General features: G+C 36.8%; 1 protein-coding gene across 1 annotated transcript in view; it reads right to left on the minus strand.

The window, feature by feature from the left end:
• Window positions 1-15,377, minus strand: part of COBL (cordon-bleu WH2 repeat protein) — a 116,967-nt gene that overhangs the window by 36,241 nt on the left and 65,349 nt on the right. Inside the window, exons 8-9 of the mRNA XM_010008368.1 lie at window positions 12,296-12,434; window positions 9,263-9,433 (exon numbers count right to left, since the gene is read on the minus strand). Coding sequence (XP_010006670.1) covers window positions 9,263-9,433; window positions 12,296-12,434 — 310 coding nt within the window. The remainder of the gene's footprint in view (window positions 1-9,262; window positions 9,434-12,295; window positions 12,435-15,377) is intronic.

Here is a 15,377-nt window from a genome sequence, read left to right on the forward strand (position 1 = left end):
TGCTTTCTGTAGCTCCCTGTGCATTGCCTGCCTTTAAATCAGTAGGATCTTGCAGTACAAATTTCAATGCTATTTCACACACTAACCTTCCAGTTGGATGTGGCCCGTATGTATTTTGTGTAAATAAAGCATAACTTCAAATTCATATGCAGGATTACAGTTCTCACACACACACTCACATCACATGCATGTTATTTGGCTGGACACATGTTCAGTCTGTCTTGTAAAGCAGTAAGTCTCTCCACTTGGATGGGTGTGATGACTTCTTCGTATTTGCTTGTTCAAGTACAACAGAGTATATATAAGATGCCACTCAGCTATTAAAGTAACAGGTCACAGAGTTAAACTGCTCATATTCTGACTAAGGAAGAGGAAAAAAGGGAGTTGAGTTTTAAGTTAGAATAAACATTCAAAGTTTATCCACAGACCACTTGGATTGCAGAAATGGGCTGCTAGGGAATTAGAAATGTCTTTACGTTTAGTCAGGATGGGAAATGAGAAGTTAAGGTTTATTCCAAACTCTACAAAATGGGTAAATAACTAGTTAAAAACCTAAATAACAGGAAATGAGGCTAGGAAGAATATTTGATTCACTGGAGTCCAGTCCCATACTTAATGTAACCAGAAAATATTTTGTTATATTCAAAGGAATTATGCTCCCTTACAGTAGGACTGACTTCTGGCTCAAAGTTTGCAAGACTACAGGTATTATTTCCAATACTGTGGCTGGCAGCAGAGTAAACACGTAAGGGAATACAAAATACCTCCTTTCCAACTGGTGGTACCTTTACACAGGTGTAAGTCTCCATTGGAACTTTCTCAAGGCATGAGAAAATTAAGCAGAGGGCGACCCAAATTTATTATTTTCTTAAGAGAACTGAACAGGAAAAAAAAGTATCTTTCCTGTTCAAGGGAAGGGATACAAAGGACTCAGTAGCTGATACCTATTCAGTGTGTTATCAATGTCTAAAGTGGTTCACTCTTGCTACTGGGCTTGATCCTTTCAACACTCATTTACCACTAGAAGTCAAAGCATCACAAAACAATATGCAATCAAGAATGAAGCAGCTCATTCTTGCATAGAAAAATAAAATATCACCTCCCTCATTCTCTACCTCAGCAAAAATCAGCAGAGTTTATTACGTGTAAGCTCTTCTGGATAAACAAAGAATTAATTATGCCATTTTTTTTAATGTTAGCTTCTTATGAATTTTAACAGTGGACTTCTCTAGCCATACAGTTGATATACAGAAACCTATCTGCGTACTATACATGAGATATCTGAATAAGAAGTGTGCAAATGGTGACAGCAAGTTTGTCTCACTGTCCTTGAGGGGGGAGTTCATAGTTTTGCAATGACATCAAAACGCAACATGGCTGTAATTTTGGAGGGATGGAATAAGTTACATTCTGTCTTCTAAAATAACATGTATTTTAGTACGGAAAGTTAAATGGTGCCTACTGCATGTACTAAATATATATTGAGAGTCATGACAGTGACTGGAAGCCAACTTTGGAAGATGGAACTGCTGTCTTATATACACACACACAGCCCATCTCTCACAAAGAGGCACTTTTATACTGGGACAGAACAATAAAGCAGGACTGAAGTGGTTGTAAACACAAATGATGAGTGTATGAGAATCATGACCACAGAGTTTACAAATGCAGAACACAGGGGCAGGCGATGGGCATATGATAGATTGCATGGCCTTATGTTTGATAAATAAATGCATCATAGCCCTTTGCAATTGATACGATTTGGAGTGGATTATTTCTCTACCAATTGAGCATTCTAGATGCCATGGACACCTTTTAAAGAGTTACAGTTAAAAATTAACAAAAAGAGAAATATTTCCTTTTTCCATTAATATACTTCGAATATTCGCTCCATATTTTACCTGTCGAGAGAAAGTTTCAGTTCTGAACCAGTAGCACGTTTTTTAAAGAAAAAAAATGAAATGAGTTCAAAATTTAGTATTCTACAGCCCTATCACTGAAAAAGAAAAAAAATAGAGCTGCTCAGTGAGAAAGAAAACACTCATTTCAACCCTAAGGAAAAAAAGAGGAAGCTTTCCAGGTAGAAAAAACACTTAAGGATGTTCCTAGATTTTACTCTCTGAGTGACTGAATTGCTGGTAACAAAGTAATTTTTCTGCAAAAGAGGAAAGTTACTAAAACAATCTACTCATGCTTTTATAATGCTAAAACTCAAGCTGATAAACCTTTCTAGCAGATCACCTCTCTCTGTATTGGCACTAAACCTGACCTACTCCTTGCATTTGTTTTTAAGCACATACACCAGGCATATGCATTAATTTTCACATTTTGAACACAGCTACCCTAAGAATTCAGACAATACCTTTGATGCCACCACAGTGGCATCACCTAGAAATATGATTCTATCTTCATTTTCCTATTTGTGATGAAACTGATTTTTTAAAATCTATAACAAAAAATAAATGTATTTTTATTTGCTAAACAAAACAACTCAGTCAGCTAGGTTTAATTATATGGTATTTTTAACAAACTGAAAAACTTTGTATAAATAGGTATCTATTAGCTTAAAACTCATCATTAGCATTATGGCAACTTTCTACCTACTGCAGATATGTAACAACATCGGCTCCCTCTGGTGGTCAACAAAGTTTTATATGGCCATTTAGTAAATTATGTGCATCGGGAAGCTTAATCTTTTTCTAATTCACTGAGTTTTGTAGGGGTTCAGCACACTCATCGTGCTCCAGAACTGCTTTAATCATAAATTATATATCTGTCCTTATTTCCTAAAAGCACTGAATGTCACTGACACTGGATTCATAACACTGGAATTTGTTTTGATTTATAAGCTATCTATGCATTTACTTGCTCAATAATATTTTCCAAACGGGGCAGGGAGGAGGGGGAGTTGTTTGTTTATTTTTCACCCCAGACATCTTACACAAAGGACAGTATTTAAACAATGCTGTTTGGCAGTGCAGAAAAATCCTGAATATTTTACATGTGTTTCTTACTAACTCTGGTAAGCACATTTTGCTGAAAAATTGTAGTATAGTAGTCAATTTGTTATCAACTTTTCCATGTCATTCTCATTACACATCTAATGTCTCCATGGTTAAAATAAAAGGAGTAAAAGCAAGCCAACGTCCTTTCATATCTCAGCTAACCAAAGACTCATTCAAGCTCACCATTTCTTCATCTCACTGAAAATGACAGAAAAATTCATTCTCTTTCAGAAGCCAAATCAAGGTGACATTAGAAATCCTGGGTTGAAGCCTGGAACAAGCAGGGATTCCCTGACTGTACCTCAGTGCTGAGCTGCTGCTCATGAACCATGTTTCCAATGAGGTCATATTCCCATAATCACACTTTGCTTAAACACTTTACCCCCTTGCACACATACTATTAATGAATTAACAGTTGTGAAACAGAGTATCTATGCAATTCCACTGAATAGATTTGGATTTAATAAGTGTCACTGAAAGTTCTTTCCCAACACTGTATAGCAATGGGAGGCTCTAAATATGCTAATGCTATAGTATAATTTCTTATAATTAAGATGATTTATTTTAAAAATGCAGCGATTTTTTTTTTCTTTAAGGTCTGTTTAATACTATCTATGTAACAGGTACTTACAAAATCATAAGAAACAAAGGATACGAGCTAGCAATTAAGCAAGGAATTATTCTTTTTCAATTCAAAAAGGCAGAGCTGTTAGCTTAAACTGGTCATTAAAACATTTTACAGATGAATTTCACAGAAAATGCTCATTGCCATACACATATTTTAGAGGCAAATTCTGCATTTTAAGTAAAAAAAAAAAAAAAGGTAATGAACTTGAAGTTTTTACCTAGAGCTTTCAAAAGCTTGAGCAGACCACCTGAAAAGAAACAGCTTTTAACAGCAAACTTGTTAGCCGTGTGGAGAAGGCTCACAGCTGTATTACTTCAAAGCTAAGAACATTTTTAATAAAAAGTGTAGCTTTGTTGAAAACTTGACCTTCCTTTAAGCTAAACAAGTGTAAATGCAATGAACTGCTTTTATAATACACAGTACTTCTTCATTGTACTCAATATAAAAAAACTTTGTTTCACCACTTCACTATTCCATTTTTATACTAGTCTGAACTCCATGGGGCATGTAATGATGTGGAGTTACAAATAGGATATAAATAGAGTAATGACAATGAGTAAATTAGGTTCTTAATCTTCACATTGTGAACACCTACTAGGGCTTTTTTTAAAAGAAGAATTACAATTAAATCATTGTCCTGTCTTAAGAAGCTATTACAAAGTACCTGGCAGCGCAGAAAGTCCAATTCTACTCCACTTTTATTAGAAGATCCTTAGGGTATTAAGTATACTTTTTGAAGCACCACTTAAAACTTATTAGCTGCATGTCATATTTGTATTAAAAACTGTCAAAACTCTTTTTAGTCATGTTTCACATTATCTGTAGGAAGGCTATGCTTTCCTAGTTTCCATTTGCCTACCTGGAAAGGATTCAAGATTAACATGATTTTTTACTTGAGGGTAAAGCAATAATTCTTCATCATTTAAATTAGAGTTATGTATTGCAACTCACCCATTTAAATAACATAAATGTCTTAAATCACAGTACATGTGAGGTCAGAATAGTTCTGGGTGTGTGCACCATTGCAACTCATAAAACTTATGTTTATAGTTGAGAATGATTAAAAATACATGCCTTATGGGCCGTTCACATGAACTTTCTTTGGCGCAAAGAAGGTTTTGGTAAGTACAATCCTATAGCTGATATTTTAATTGTAATTCACTGACTATTCCTAGTACAACAATAAAAAAAAGAGGCTTGTGGAACAAGATTTATCTTGACTAAACAGTGTTGCATCTTTTGTTACAGAGAACAGAACGCACACCTTGATCTCCACAGGATGTCTCCAGCATCAAGATAAAATTACTCATATTAAGCATCAGGATCAAAGCAGAAGTAAAGCTTATGAATAAGTGCATTTGGTACTGGTTCTCAGTACTCCTTTTAGGCCCCTTATAGATTCAACAGATCTTTGCTCCTCTTTTTTTCTCAGTAGCTTGATTGATAGCCAAGATACAGAAAGAATCTTGCACTTCAACTTGACTAGGCCATGCCCAGTTCTAGTTTTGTTCCAAAGGAATAAAACATGCAATGAAGGGTATAGTAGAGAATGTAAAATGTTATACCTGGGCTAAATGAATCAAATGAAAAATGTTTTTAGCAAGTTTTCATTAAATTTTTAGACAGTATTGGAAATAATGCACTCTGTTCCAAAAACACACTCTTTGAAACACCAAATGAAATTAAACCATGGCTCAAAATAAAAAGAATCTTTTAAAAAAGAACAGACAAGTGTATGAATAATCTTTCTGAGGCTAATATATAGATTTATATAACACAGCATTCATTTTGGGAGCATACATCTCACAAATGAGTATGAACAACAGCCAAAAATAATCAATAGTAATTAAAAGAGAATGTGCGAGTTCAAAAAGAAAGGAAGCCAAAATCTCAGTCAGACAAAAAGGTTCTTTTCCAGCAGGGGAGGAAGGAAGGCAACAGAAGAATCAGGGTAGCAGAGGCAACAGGAGGTTCAGAGAGGTATGAAGGTCATAGGAAGAGGCAAGGCCTTTCAGACGCGCTTGGTATATGAAGGGAATGACGCACAACAGTAAACTGTTGGGGGAAAAGAGTAAAATGATAAAATTATAAACATTGTGTGGGTCAGACAGCAAAATGGCTAGCATGCTCAGTAACATTAGGAATCAGATGCCCAAAGGAAGTTCATGTGCGTGGGCACGTATTAAAATTTGGAATCCCACAGATGCTCTGAGACTAACTCTTTGGGTTCACGTATAAGCTACGTCAGTCCCAACAGCACACCACCTAGTTATATGCAGAATGTCTACTAATTCTGCTTTACTTGCCCTGAATTTCAATTCTACATAAGGTGTAAGACAGATGACGTTGAATATTCTGTGAATTTCTCTACCTATTTTTTCTTCAAGTTAAGTCCATCACTTAGAGACTATTCCTAATGACTGTGAGGTATATATCTAAGATGATTGAAGAAATATGACTGAATTGTGTGAAATTCTCATAGCTTTTGTCAAGTTGCTTGTATTATCTGTCAACATAGCAACGATATAATGAAAAACATAAAAAAATAGATGTGGGGACATGACTTCTTTCTGTTCTCTTTGCTCATTAAAATTAACCTGGTATTACATATCAACTAGTAGTATATATATATATACACAAAATATATAAAAAAATATATATCTATACAAAATAACTGTGAAATGCTTATACTCACTCTTTCTTCCCTTTCAAACTTTCTGGTTAAGTGATTATTTTGATCTATAGTTAAAAACAAAGGTATGTTCAAATCATGACTTCACTTCTTTAAAGATAGAACACTTTCTGAAATGCACAAGTCAATCTGCAGTCAAGCTCTCATCCAGTGTGAACCCTGAATTCACTAGTACTTTATCCAGTGTCAGAGTTAAGAATTTAACTTCAGGATCTCACTTTACAAGAAGCTGAACTGTTTATTCTTTTTCAAACAGCTTTTCACTTTTTACTGCATTTCTTAATGATAGTTCAAAACAAGTCAAATAAAGAGCTTATAATGGAGGTTCACAGGAATACTGCATTTATTCTAAAGAGCTAGTTGAAAACATTTCAAGGGAGCATGTTCTAGTTGCTTGCCTAGGTGCAGCAATCTTTCAACACGTGGATTCTTTACCTAAGTAAGTAGCACTATTGACTCATTTACTGGGACCTTCACAAGCTACGTCACATAAACAAATGCCATGCAACAGAGGTGACAGTCTCCCTTTCTGTATTCACAAAGTGCAACCGCTCTAAAAAAAAACCGCTCTTAGAATCACGTGCCGCGAACAACCTGATTAGTAAGATAAAGGAAGGACCCCATAACCATATTTTAGACATGCACACAACATGCTGCTAAGGGTCTGGCAGACCAAATGTTAAGAGGAAAGCTTATGGAATGAGAATAAAAATATTCAAGAGTAAAAAATGCGAGGAACAATTGCACTTGTTTGTGAAAGAGATTCTTACCATTAGAGTCAAAAAAGCCCAAGTATCTTACTAAGGGCTTTAGTCATGATACACTCCACCTAAGTTTGGAAAAGTCTGTGAAGTGTGATTACCACCATCCTCTGTGAAATGAAAATTCCTCAACATGGGTTTCCCAGAGCACAATAGGACTACTGTCTGTTTGTGGTGAAGGAATGAGGGGTGAGGCACATTGCTCCACAAACAGTGACAGATTGTAAGGAACAATAATTTAAACTCCACATGATCACTGAATTTTAGCTTCTGAATAGGAATTTCATCTTGTGAAAGACAAACTGCTGCTGACAGTCACGCACTCAGCAAAGGAAGACCACAATCCTCGTCAGAGAAAGCTGTTTTAAGAGTAATTTCAGAACAAATACACCTTCCCTTATCCTTCTTTCCACCTTGTTCTATGAAAAAACACATTTACGGAGGTTAGAGCTAGGAAGACTGAAAACTGTCCTTTGAATCTACCGCCAAAGCCCTATTTGCACTGCTAGAGGCATTCTCAGGCAATAACAAAGTATTGTTGCAAAACTCTGTTCTTACGCTGCTCGATCCCTAAGCACCTTTCAGATTGGCATTAGGCAATAGAATTAGCAGCTGTCATACGTGCTGCTTTCTCTCATGGGGACATCCATACACATTTCTCTTGCGTAAATCTATACCTGTATCTTTATCTTGGTAGAGTAAATAAATAAATAAAGCTAGATTTGTCCCTCTCCAACACTGGTGCCTTAAGTCTAAAAAAACTACGCTCTAAATACTGTTCTTTTGCTCTCAGTAAACTGAGGATAATAAAAGCTTATGTTGCCATGTACAAGCTTATTCAAATCCTTTTGGCTGGGATATTGTGTTTGTTTTAGTGCAAATGATCAGGATGATAAAATCAGAGCTGCATTGATTAAAGGGTATTTGATCACCAAAATAGATGGGGAAAGCATTGCAAAATAACAGCGGTAGAAATGCAAATGAAGTAGAAATATTAATGCAAAGAAGGCCACAATGGATTTTTAATAAAGAAAACATTGTAGGCAAGCTGATGGTATCTAGAAAAGAAAAAAAAAAGCACAACAGATTTTAAGTATGATATTATTTCTGTGCATATGCTGGTAAAAATGAATTAGGGTTAATTCTCAATAAGATTCTGGTATTCTGTTAGCACTGATCTCCTTAATTTCCTCCTCTCCCCCCTCAATAAAGCTTGTCAATCTGTATTTTCTCAGCGCAAATTTGAAAAATAATTCTTTAGATTTAGCTGGTATGTAACAGCAAACACAAAATCAATATATCAGAGTAACTGCTACCTGCAGAATAAAGAAAAATGTCCTGGAAAAAGATCTTTTGTCAAATTAGCAGCTAATGGAGACATTTCTCTATCCCATGGTTATGAGACACCCTCCTAACCTTCAAAGGAAGTGTGTCCATGAGATGTCATAACGTGCAGAGCTTTGCTGCCTTTACAGGATCTACATGGGTGTGCAGAGCAAACCCACAGGGAAAATAATACATGATCAAAGACTTGGATCATGTACAAAGATTTAAAAACAGTCAAAGGATAACGAAAAAAAGTAGCATGAAAACATGCTTTTCACAAATACACAACAATGTGGAAAATATCCCATTTCTTTGTCTGATAACAGCTATGCCCAAAGGGGAAGAGCACACAAAGAACTAGGCAGAGATGGCAAAGAATATGTAGCCAGTAGGGCAGCAAGGTCTTTAACAATATACAGTTCCTGTAAATTCTCATTTTCCTAAGGGAAAGTAGTAGTAGTTTTCAACCTAGACTGCTAGACCTACGGACTCTTAAAGGAACTTGTCTCTGGAGAGACAGTAAAAACATTAGCAGAGAAAAATAAACATGGAGAATTAATACAAGACAACACATTTTTGCTTCCAGCTGCACAAAGACACAAGGTTTGATACTTTTTTTTTAATGCTTTCATGCAATGGCCAGGTATCATCTGCAAACCTGCCCCCAAACTGTTTAACTTTTTATTAATTTGTTACACTGCATTGCACATTTTAAAAGACAACTGGCTGGAAAAAAAGGGAGAAAACAGAAACGTATGTCTAGAGAGCAGAGAGGAAAGTCTGGAAAAACTACCCCTGAAAGTAACCATCAAAAGAGTGGAAATGCAAATACATGTATTTTCAAACATACGTTTAGGTACCAGCTCTGTTGGTGCTGTAACATCTGCTTCTCTGTAACAGACTGTTGGATCCACAATGTCTCTGTCAGGAGGAGGGTAAGGTGGGGGTGGGGGAATCACTAACTGGGGTGGATCACGAGTGGTGCCTCTAGGAGGCTTTTGTGGCACCTGCCGTCCATCACCTATAGGGGGATCAATTGACTAGTTACTTCATTGCAAGATGATGATCGCTCTGTTTTGTGTTAATTTTTAAACACACTGATATTCCCACATCCAAAGTCTCTGTGGATCTAATTCTGCTCTTATTTACCCCCCAAATAATTAAGGAAGAAGGAAAGACTAGGTCTCTCTTAGACCAACAGCAATGGGTCCAGAACTGGGTCCAGCACATATGTGTACTTCACAACTAACAGTTAAAATCACCAGTTTTAACAAACATAAGGAAGGAGAATTAGAAAAAAATATTTTCAAAAAAAGTTGAAAAAACCTATGTACGGAAATGTAACAAATGTTTCATTTTTATCTTTTTAAGTGCCAAATTGCCTGAACTTGTTAACCTCTCGGATACTTTATGTGACTATTTTCCGGACTCAGAGAGAAAGGGGAAGATGCCTCAGGTCAGTATTTTGAAGTAGGTATCTTGACAGGTTTTTCTTTCATTTTAGTAGGTTTTTTATTGTGTTGACATTGTGGAGAAGTAGGTCATTTATCAGTTTTTCTGCAAAGCAGTGTTTTAATCCAACAGAGGAAATGCTCCTAATTTGGTTGGGGGCTTATTTCAATACTATGTGCAATAACTAAACAAATACATGCACTTCTGCACTACACTCTACTAACTCTATTTGCAATGTTAAGAAGCTGCTGCCAGTTTGCAGTGTACTTTTGTTATTGCACTTCGGAAAGTCCTTAGAGGCTGGAACAAAACTCAGTACTGAAGGCACTACGACTGCTTGCTTGTTCTGCTCTCATTCTCTGCCTTATGCATCTGCTGTGGTCACTGCTGAAGCTGGATGCTGGCAGAGAGGGACTTCAGGTCTGATACGTTCTGACCATTCCTATACTCTTAGGCTCTGGTGCTGCTGAGAGTGAAGTAGCACCAAGAGGGAGGAAAAAAGATTAAACCACTATGACTTTCTACTGAGGAGTTACCAGCTTCCAGTGATTCAAGGCACAACTTAATGCTGGCAAATGTGCAGACCCTTTTTTACTGCTTTGAGAAAACTGGGCACAATGCTTTGGGGTCAGAGTAAATGATTCAATATTGAATACTGAAGTGAATTGACCAGTCTGAGAATATTTTTAATAGGATCTTTTGCTTTGATTCCTGTGGCTAAACTGGGAGATAGATAGGTAGCTTTAATCCTTTTTCCATCATAGGGCTGCCTATTTCTTACAGCACGTTTTTCTCCTCACTACAGTCTTGCTTTTTTCACAGCTTTTCTCTCTTGCTTTCAGAGCCATCTGTGCTTTCTCATCATCCTCTTGCGAGGGCCCCGAAGAGAGGCTGTTTTACCAACCTTCTCTTGCTGTGACATTTTTTCTTATTAATGAATGCATTCATTCAAGAAAGTAGCAGAAAATGAAAAGCGCTGAAGATAGGGTTACTGTGGGACAAGTTCTTTGCTGGTGTAAATTAATAAACCTCCATTAAAGTAAACGATACATCCTACATCAGCAGAGTTTGGCCAGCAAGCACTTAAGTACACAGTACTGAAGGGACGAGAAGTGGATCTGCTCTGCTTTACTTCATCTGTAACATTCCAAGCACTGATACAAAGTAAGACGAACACTTACAAAAAGTTAAAGCATTAAATGTCATCAGTAAGTGACCAGCAGTAGGGCAAAGCATGAGGGGTGACAGGCTATGACATCTGCAATGGTTAAAATGCTAAAAACTCTTGTGTTACAGGGCACAGGGATAACGTTCCCCTTAGAGGGTTTAAATAACAGATGTCAATGGAGCCGAACATGTCACAAGATAATGGACTCCTGCTGCTACATAAATGCTGAGGCATTAAATGTGAAGCATTTACTGAAAATAAATGTTGGAAAAAAGCCAAGAGGGTTCTTTCTAAACTGTGAGGCATTTGTAATGTAAGCAATTATGTATGACAGGATGTCATATCTGTATGTCTTAGGCACTTTATGAAACATGAGGTCAAAGGCATGAACTGAAGTGCGCTGAGTGCATTACAGCACTTGAAGAATGATTCTCTTACTGAAAAATGAGTTCCAATATGTGGGGTTATTATCTCATCTTTCCACATCATAAAATCACTTTGTTTGCTAAAAGTATAATCTGGGGGTCTTCACTCAGGCAAAGCTCCCAGTGATCTGAGTAAACTAGCAGTCAGATAGCAATAGATGTCTGGGAGAATGTTTTTCAATCTTCCTGTATGACGGTATTTGTGGTGTCACATAAAGCAGAAGACTGGAGTTTCTTTTGTTGTGTCCAGCTACATAGGGCATTCCTTTGAGATCACCAGTTCTTTTCTTCTACTGATTAGCTAAAGACTCAGCAGAGATCAATTTATAATAAAAATGAGGACTAAATTAAAAAGAAAACGTCACTGAACACAGTCAGTTAATTTCAAACTGTGGGAGGACTACAGGAAATTAAAATGTCTTCAGCCTTCAGGAACATGGCATTCAGTATTGCCTGCCCTATCACCATTTACTAGCATTTCCATTACCAATTCCATTTCCAGTTACTATCTAAAGCACGATCGACTTTAAAAGCACAGAATAGGCCCAGAACTAGTGCTTTTGGACATCCAGCTTGTACCAAATTCAGATCACTTGATAAGTGATAGCTACCTTTTACTACCCTAAGGTATTCTGCTCTGAATGGTGTCATTAAAAAAAAATAAATGAGGTAATATACAAGCATTTATTTCCAGACTTTCATTCTGCAGAGAAATGCATTTTTTCCCCTAGTTACAAAAGTTTTCAAACTCACAGCATAACAGAATTAAGAAAACTTCAAAGAGTGAGCACTGAAAGCACATGCATGGGATTACACAGGAGAAAATAATGCCTCTCACCCATTGTGCTCTTCCTCTTGTCTTCTCTCTCTTCTGTCCTGTTTGGCATGGCAGGAGTCGGTGGAGCAGATGCAGTTGGTGGAAGAGGGGCACGCCTCTTCTTCTTCTGTAAATCATTTAGTGATGCTCCTTTTGAAATCTAGCAAAGTTGAAAAATAGGCACAGTAAAGGATACATTTTGCTAATGTTGTGAATTGTCAGTAACAAAAAAAAAACCCTGATTGTCATATGACCTAATTTCTCAGCACAGTGTAATGAGCATTTATAGCGGCAAGAGGAGATTTTAAAAAGAGATCGGAAGGGGTACGGTAAACTCAGAGAAGGAAAGGGACATGAACTGCAGATGGATGTCACAGCAGAAATACCAGTCTGGTAGACATTTTATGCTTTTGGTAAAATGGAACTAGGGAGCCCAATACTCAGCAACATCAGTATGATGCTACATGTGCTGTCAAGCTTAAGCCATCACATGATCTTGTTTTTCCATTGGCTTCTTCAGACCTTCAATTACAGTTAAATACTGCAGTAAGTATGTGTAGGTAGTAAGCTCTTGCTCATTTCTTAATTTTCTTCTCAAATTCTTGTTTAAGGACTTCTGAGAGAAGAATCAGAATTAAGAGTTTGCTTGCATGACAATATGAGATCATACTGCACTCTATGTCTACTGGACTTCACAGACACACTTCTTAAGATCTGGAACACTTGGTATTCCAATAATCACAACAAGCCAACACTTAGTTACTGTTTATGCAGCTTTTAAAAATATAAAAAGTTTAATTATGAGTGACTTGGCTTTCACTAAGTTGCACAATATTTTCTGTAGCTTGTTGGAACTTAGCTCTATTTCCTTTTCCCAGAAAAGTAATAATAATAAAATGAAAAACATGTAAGAAAATCTGTTGAATTTTTGTATTTGATAGGTACTGACAACACTAGGCAGAATCAGGCTTAGCTGAGACAGAGGGTAATGGGAGCTGCCCATGCATGGGTGTGCTGTTGGCATTCCTCAGTACTCATATGCATCACTCCACTGCTCTGTCCATCCCGATACTCCCCATAGCTGAAGATATCTAACAGACAGAACTGCCCAGTGGTTTTCTAATATTTCAAAGGCCTAAACAATAATAACAATAATCTTTCCTTTAATCCAGAGGATTAATGAACCCTTGAATACATCTGTATTAAACAAGTAGTAGCTTCACATTGCTCAAAGCTATTACCAGAATTCTGAGCCAGAGGAAGACGCTCATTTATATGCGTCCTTTCCCATGTTTAGTGAAATCTCTGAGAATAAATGAATTTTTTAAAGTACAGGATATGAAGAGAGCCTCCCTGACTTAGCCTTCCTTTTGAAAAGCACTTTGGAATGTCTTAGGTTATAAAACATAAACACCCAGTTCCCACCTTTCAGGAGAATGCTTTAACAACCAGTGCCACATGACATTTGGACACCCTCCACCCATTCTTGGTGAACCCCCATCCTGCATATGGAGAAACTTGGTAGTAACTGCATTAACTCTCAGTATGTTAACCAGGGTGAGCTGCAGCTTTACTGCAGTTTCTAGAAGGTGGAGGGGATAGAGGGTGCAAAATAAACATGTTCTGGTCTTGCTTTCTAGTATCATAGATTATTTTTGCATTTTGTCATTAATGTCTACAGGATACAATGCATGACTAAAGACAGTGAGGACAATCTAGATACAAGTTAGGCAACAGTAAATGGGCAAGAATGTCAATAGTAACTAGTGATTTTCCAGATTTTTGTTTTGGTCACCAAACTTCATGAATGTCAAATGTTCAGGAATGGATACAGTAAAATTTTTTAGCTCCTTTGAGGTTTTTTTTCCCAAAGATATTAATCATATTAAGATGGAACACCTTTCAGAAAACAGAAACTACCTGAGAGTGGTTAGGAACTGACTGTAATTGACTGAAGTTGAATTCCATCCCCCTCACCTGCTCAATTTTTATAGAACCAGAATGCCCAATATTGAGCTGAACATGGAAAACTCTGTTCAGTGAAACACTCATCAGGTTTGGTTCAGAGAGGAGGAATTACATGGAGGACAGCTATCTAATGCTGCATTCTTCTCCATGTCTGTTTGGAGCAACTGGTAAAAAGGCACTTGGATAAAACAATCACATTCTTCTGCACTGCATTATAATAACTACAGATGTGTGAACATTTAATAATGTATCTTGACTTTTCAGGGTACTACCTTACAAAAAAGAAAATTATTAAAATTAGGACTTCAATTAAGCTGACTACAATGTCTTCAAAATTCAATAGCTATGAAGAACTCCCATCATCTGGGAGACAGCAGCATCTGAACTTCTCCAACATTTCAAAATCATAAGCTACGACTTCTGCCATTTTTAATGACATTTTAAAGCTTCCACATTCACTACTTTCTCCCCAGACAGAAAGGCCATTTTAATTGAGGACAAAAAAATGGATGGACTAGTGATTTAAAAGATAAGTCTAGGCAATCTTGAGAATCAAGGCAGAAAGTAAGAAAATGTATGTTTTCACTTGAAATGATAGAGATCACCCTTCCCTAAGTACCAGATGAGTGAAGGATTTTAGTTTGGTGTAGTCAAATTCCTCAAAGATAACATTACTGCTTTACTAAAAAGAAAAGATTCTTGTTAGAAGCCAGCTCATCTTTTTCAGCTCAATGCATTCTTAATTAGTTTATGGATGAACACACTTCTACAGCTAGAGAAAAGGCTAGAAAAAGAGTGCACAACTGCAATAATGCAAGTTTGGTCAAATACACACAAAAATGCTTTTATCATACTGTCAGCTAAGTGCAGTATACTTCACAAACACAACGAAGAAGATGAAAAGCTTGTTTAAAGTCAGCCACGCTACAACACATGTAAGAAGTGTCTAGTTCAACACCAGGTCACAAAAACTGTTCAAAGTAGGTCTTTAATGTTAAGCTCAGTAAACCTGTGAGGCTAAACATAAATGGAAAGAACACTGTTTCTGTCTTGCAATTGTACATACCAAACCAATAGAACTTGAAAATAATTTGTTATGGCTGGCTACTTGTTTTATAAAGAAATCAAGACTTAG

This window comes from Chaetura pelagica, unplaced genomic scaffold (genome assembly GCF_000747805.2).
Source record: "Chaetura pelagica isolate M959 unplaced genomic scaffold, ChaPel_1.0 scaffold71, whole genome shotgun sequence".
Taxonomy (NCBI): domain Eukaryota; kingdom Metazoa; phylum Chordata; class Aves; order Apodiformes; family Apodidae; genus Chaetura; species Chaetura pelagica.